Genomic DNA, 6,321 nt, shown 5'->3' on the forward strand with positions numbered 1-6,321 from the left:
TTTAGGGTTTCTCAGATGTGGCACAAGCACTTGTGCAGAGCACACACCTGGACCCACGTCCATGGCCCCATGATACGTGGTGATGAGCAGAAGCAAGGTGAATATAAAACTCATGCTGCCTGCCGCACCTGGGTAATCACATCCGCTGCTTCAGATCCGGGAGTTTCGGGTGTCTGCCAAGATCAGTGCAACTGTAGAAGGGTTGTATGTAGATTCCAAATAAGGCAAAACCTCCCACTCTTAGTGGTCTTTCTCTCCCTAATCTGGGACAGGGGACAATAGGCCATGTCCTGGGGACCAGAGTAGGGTGCTCATCAAAGAGGAACAGAGTCAGTGTTGAGAGACTGTCAATGGCCTGTGTAGGGAAGAACCCATGGACACCTGGACAGCCTAGATCATCTGCAAAACATTTATTTCCACTGGAGGAAACACTACATGTCTGCTGTTTTCCTAGCAATGGTTCTCATCCAAGAACAAAATCACTTCCCCAGTGGGCTTTTAGAAATATGCATAGAGAGGTCTGGGTTGTCAAAATAATAGGGCAGTGGTGGGGAAACTACTAACAGAGTGTCTGGGGACTGAGTGTGCTAAATGGTCACACACAGTGATGACTCAACCTTCCCTGAATGCCAAGCAGAATCACCTTTAAGAAACTAGTCAGTGTGACCTGGCTGATATAGCTCAGTGGACTGAACACAGGCCTTGGAACCAAAGGGTTGCAGGTTCAATTCCCAGTCAGGGCACATGTCTGGGTTGCAGGCCAGGTCCCCAGTAAGGGGTGCACAAGAGGCAACTACACATTAATATTTCTCATCCTTTTTCTCCTTCCCTTCCCCTCTCTCTAAAAAAATTAACAAAATCTTAAAAAAAAAAAAAAAGAAAGAAAGAAAGAAACTAATCAGCATGGAGAGCTATCCTATCATCAGTAGCTACCTGCCAATTGTGTGGAATTTTCCAGAAGGATGCATGCTCCTGCTCTAAGACTTTGCAAGCACATAGCTAAAAATTCCATGTGGATGCCCCTTTTTTTTTCAAAGGCCCTGAACTGGTAAGCGTTCCCTTTGTGGAGGTCTTGGCACCCAGAGCGGGGGTGGTGAGAGCAAAGAGAAAACTGGTCACTGGTACTTGAGTGGAACTGGAAAAGGTGAAACTCCCTACCACGCCCCCACTTATCTGAATAGACTATATTTTTATCAGGAATAGCTCATCAATAATTAAGTATGCATTTAAAGTGTAAGAAAATATTATTGACTAACTAGAATCAGCCTTTATTACTGTGTGAATAATAGCAGAACAGCACACATTTATTTCAATTCAACAAGTATTTACTGAACACTTGGTACATGACAGGCATTGTGCTAGGTGCTTGAGAAATAAAAATGGCTTACAAAGACCTCACAACCCTCCATGAAAAACAGACTCATATGCAACTAATTCCAGCAGAACATATTAAACCAGACACAGAATCTGTTCCTGCATAAATATGTTACTCATGATCTTCAGTGTCAATCATCCACACACACACCAAAACAAGCTGCAAAAACCAAACCTGGAATGTACAGACTAATGTTATCAGGACACCAATGTTTGCTACTAGTACCATGTTCCTTTTGCAGGAACCACAGGGGAAAGGATGCAGTTCTCCATTAACGATACAAGAAAAGTCGTTATTCCAAATGAGAATATGAGAAACAGGACAGTTCGGCCCAAGCAGGCAGGACGGAGGAGGGCTGGTCGTCACCGGCACCAGTTCCCACCCTCCCTTCCTGAAGAGTCATCTGTGGGAGAGCCAGAGCCCAGGAGCGGCTGGGATGTGCAGTGTGGCACAATGTCCGCCTCTGAACACAGTGACAGAGGACATCTCCCAGGACCCTCACAACTTTGCAAATTCCAAGTTTCTTTACTTTCTATTTCAACATAATTGTGGGTAGTTATCACATATCTTCTTAGGTATGAAACTAAGACTGGGAGGTCTTTCAACAGCATCTGCTGAAAGTGTGAGTGCGTCTTCTTTCTGGGAAAAAGACAAAATTTAAACTCAAATCCCTAGTGCATATAGTAAACTAAAGTAAAAATGAGCAATATCCCCTTCAAATGGAAGTATTGATTGATAAAAAGTAACATATACATGTAAAGGAAATGTAGTTTCTCTCGACTTTATGATGTTTTTGTAACTCTTGCAAACACATGCAGTGCTCTAAATTGATACTTACAGTTATGGAGTGGAAAAAAAACACCAAAAATGCACATAAGTTGCCTATGTCCCCAAGTCAAGCTGGTTATATGTCAATGTGGAATAAAACCATTACAAGTTGACAAAAGGGTGGGGGGGAGGGGTTTAGCGGTGACCATGATTGAATTTCATGAGAGGCCGCATCTGTGGTTCAACAACAGCCAGACACCTGAAGGGACAAAGAGACGCTCCAGTGAAACGGAAACTGGATATAACGGAAGATTATATACAATTAACAGAAAGACTCGAAGACCAACACGTTTCAGTGAAAACGCTCTTTGTTTTCATTTCCTAATAGAGATCTTAGGAAAGGAGAGCTTATCTTTATACAATTGTAGAGAAAGCATTTGTAAATATTTAATTATTACCTCATCCCACACTCCCCTGAAAGTATGTATTCAGTATATTCTCTGACACTTTCTGTGAGACCCGTATCTGCGACTTACAGGTGGAAAAACTCAGGCTCAGCAGCAACTTGAGTGCATGCAATACTGTCTTGCACTCACGTAAGTGCCATGGTCCTTAGGCCTGGGGCCTAAGCATGGAAAATAGTTAAGGCTTCATTAACATCTGTTCATTTTATTCTATGTTCTCACATAGAGTTTTCAAGTGCATATGCCACATGGTCGGTTGCATCTTCTCTTTAGAATAACATTATTTTTTTCACTTCTTAAATTATATTTTTCCCGTTACTATTTATCCCCCTTATACCCACCTTCCCCCTGTACTCACCACGCTATTGTCCACGTCTGTGAGTCCTTTTCCCTTTTTGCTCTATTGCTCCACCTCCTAACCCCCATCACTGTTTGTAATTACTTCATTTAAAAGAACTGCTCATCAAAATCCTTCCACATGTACAGTATAGTGCAATAATGGTGTCCTCCTCACAATAATATTCCTACCCTTGTGGAAGAATAGGAATGGATTTTAATTATGATTCAGTTCCCCTTATTATTCTGAACAAAAAGCTAATAGACTAGAATTGTAATGTATTTTCTTGGAATGCACCATACTGTATTTTTTTAAAAATGACAAGTACTTATTTTGTAGGATTGCTAAAGTAATACGAACAATAGAATTCAAATCTTAAATAAATTTCTAGCTTTTTTTCTATGAGAAAAATCCATCTTCAGTATTTTCCTTTTTTTCTCTAGGTGAGACAGTTCAAGCTCAAATATATACTTATTACTTTTTCTAAAAACTACTATTCTTTTAACTTTACTTTCTATTCAATCCAAGTGCACAATTTGACATATTTCTTTATATATAATTTTTCACACAACTTAGCTACATGACATGGTCTGAAAAAAAAGATATAGGTAAAAGTGTGATATTCTATTAAATGTAATAATCCTATTAAGAATGATAATTCTGCCCTGGCTGGTGTAGCTCAGTGGATTGAATGTGAGCTGTGAACCAAAGGGTCACCAGTTCGATTCCCAGTCAGGGCACATGGCTGCATTGCAGGCCAGGTCCCCAGTGGGGGTCACATGAGAGGTGACCACACATTAATGTTTCTCTAACTTTCTTTCTCCTTCTCTTCCCCTCTCTCTAAAAATAAATAAATAAAAATCTTGTAAAAAAAAGAATGATAATTTTATTTTAATAGATCTCTTCCCAGAAAACTATGCTTAGAAAGTCATAACTGTCATTTCTTTTTAAAAAAGATTTTATTTATCTTTAGAGAGAGGGGGAGGAAGGGAGAAAAAAGAGGAAGAGAAACACTGATGTGAGAGAGAAACGTTAATTGGTTGCCTCTCATATGGGCCCCAGCGGGGGACCGAACCCACAACCCAGCCTTGTGCCCTGACCGGGAATTGAACTGGCAATCTTTCACTTTGGGGGATGATGCCCAACCAACTAAGCCACACTGGTCAGGGCATAACTATCATTTCTTTTTAAAAACCAGACAGGAAATGCCTGAACCAAATCCAAATATTACCAGTGATGAGTTTCTTCTAAAGTAAACACTTATTTCTATGAGGAAATAAAATTATTTCCCAAAGAATACTTTCAAAATCCCTTTATGACCGAGCTGCATGCAGGAAAGTAAAGGGACACATTGTACCTGCTCTCAGAAGACACATTCAGCCTTCGAGGTAATCGGGAAAGGAGTTTCTCTGCTCTTCGAAATCGGCAAGTGCAGAGGCAAGGAGGTCTGGTTGCAAAGAGAGAGGCCTGGCTTCTTCGTTCAGGGACAAAGTCCTTGGAAACCTTTCAAGATCAAGGCCTCTTCCCTTAAGATATGCCTGGAGCGTTCTGAAAAACTAAAGAGAGAAAGAAAATGTTCAATCGCCATATATAATTTAAATACCCCAAATACTCAAAGATGAATATTTTCCCCTTAAATTTAGGGCTTATCTAACAGACAGGAAGTGGGAAACTCAGAAAAAGAAATACAATTTTGGCTACTTTCCCCCCTTCCCCTCCCCTGCTCTCCACCCTGCCTTCGTTCTGACATTTCAGCCCCACACAGTATAATTCAGTGTTCTCGGTGCAATTGAGAGAGGAATACCGATTATTTCACAGCACTACTCAGAGATTCGTTGTAAACCATCTCTGAACACCAGTGATAGAGATTAAGTTGAACGACAGTGAACAGAGCTTGGTGCCTCCTCTTTGACTGAAAATAAGACCCCAGTCACCATCTTCTTTAAGTTTTTGTTTGGAATGGACTTTTCAGCTTTCCTTTAGGAAATGAATAAATATATAGCAGCTGTGCAAAGGGCTATAGGATTGTTTTAATCCTATATTGTTGTATTTCACACCAACATATATAAAAGATCACTTACGAATGTAATGTGCTCTATGTGTATGATCATTTCCAAATATAAATTTGTTTCTCCTTACAGCGACAAATGTAAATTGATTAGGGGAACCACAGGATGCCAGCTGCTAGGCGAGCAGAACTCGTCTGGTCCCGCGGGGCATCCTCTCCGCTCGTGGGAGCCATCTCCTCACGGCGCCCTAGCAGATGCGCTGTGCATGGATCCCACGAGGCATCGATTACGCCCACAGCCCAGCGTGTCCCAGTGGAGGGTCTCACCAGATCTCCGTTTCTGGGCTTGTTGAGTGGCTTCCACTGCTCTTTGTTTCTCAATGTGTCTCCATGGATGGACCCGAGTAGCACCAGGGCCACACACAGCAGCAGGAATGCTTTGGGCATGGTGGAATGAAGCTGAGTGAAAGGAAGGATGAGGGCAGTGGCAACAGTCACAGCTGAGAGGGGAGGGAGGGGGAGGAGAGGGGAGGGATGGGGAGGAGAGGGGAGGGAGGGGGAGGGAGGGGGAGGAGAGGGGAGGGAGGGGGGAGGAGAGGGGGGAGGGGAGGAGGGAGGGGGAGGAGAGGGGAGGGAGGGGGAGGAGAGGGGAGGGAGGGGGAGGAGAGGGGAGGGAGGGGGAGGAGAGGGGAGGGAGGGGGGAGGCAACCATAGAATAGAAAAGAGGGAACATTCTTAAAGGGAGGCAAGGAAGCAGAAATAGTATTTTGGTTCACCTGAATTTTGCAGCCTTGTTTTTTTTCCAGATTCATTTGCGCATAAGACCTCCAAAATCCAGTTGACTAGCTTCAAGGAGCCCATGATGATGAGAACATTATACAATTGGCAAAGTAATTATGAATACGACCTGCCAAGGCTGAGTATACCCTCAAAATGCGCTGTGCTGTCTCCAAAGAAAGTAAAATTCTTAAACAAACAAACAACTAAACAAAAAAGCACCCAAAACCAATCTTAAATTACTCAATAAGTGTTAAGACAGCAGTCTTAACAATATTATAATAACTCTGTATGGTGCCAGGTGGGTACTTCAATGATCAGGGGGACCACTTTCTAAATTATATAATTATCTAACTGCTATGCTGTATGCCTGAAGCTAATATAAGGTAATACTAAATATTGAAAAAAGACAGTAGTCTCAGAAAAAGAGGAGAAAAAGAAGCACCACAAAATGAGGAATGCACTGTACACACGTCTGAGACAGACGCACGCCACACAAGCATAAGTAAAGGGCGTCTCCCACCCCAAGGTGGGAAATGGAAACAAAACACATAGAAAGAGCTAATGAAGCTTTACCGGGAGTTTGGCTGGG

General features: G+C 42.4%; 1 protein-coding gene across 1 annotated transcript; it reads right to left on the reverse strand.

The window, feature by feature from the left end:
• Positions 1–4,320: 4,320 nt before the first annotated feature.
• CUNH2orf66 (chromosome unknown C2orf66 homolog) lies at positions 4,321–5,399 on the reverse strand. The gene is made up of 2 exons (XM_053665088.1): positions 5,280–5,399; positions 4,321–4,500 (listed from the first exon to the last, which is right to left on the reverse strand). Exons 1-2 carry the CDS (start codon positions 5,397–5,399, stop codon positions 4,321–4,323), a joined length of 300 nt encoding a protein of 99 aa, XP_053521063.1.
• Between the last annotated feature and the right edge of the window lie 922 nt (positions 5,400–6,321).

Source organism: Artibeus jamaicensis, unplaced genomic scaffold (assembly GCF_021234435.1).
Source record: "Artibeus jamaicensis isolate MK-2021 breed Jamaican fruit bat unplaced genomic scaffold, CSHL_Jam_final contig_391, whole genome shotgun sequence".
Classification (NCBI taxonomy): domain Eukaryota; kingdom Metazoa; phylum Chordata; class Mammalia; order Chiroptera; family Phyllostomidae; genus Artibeus; species Artibeus jamaicensis.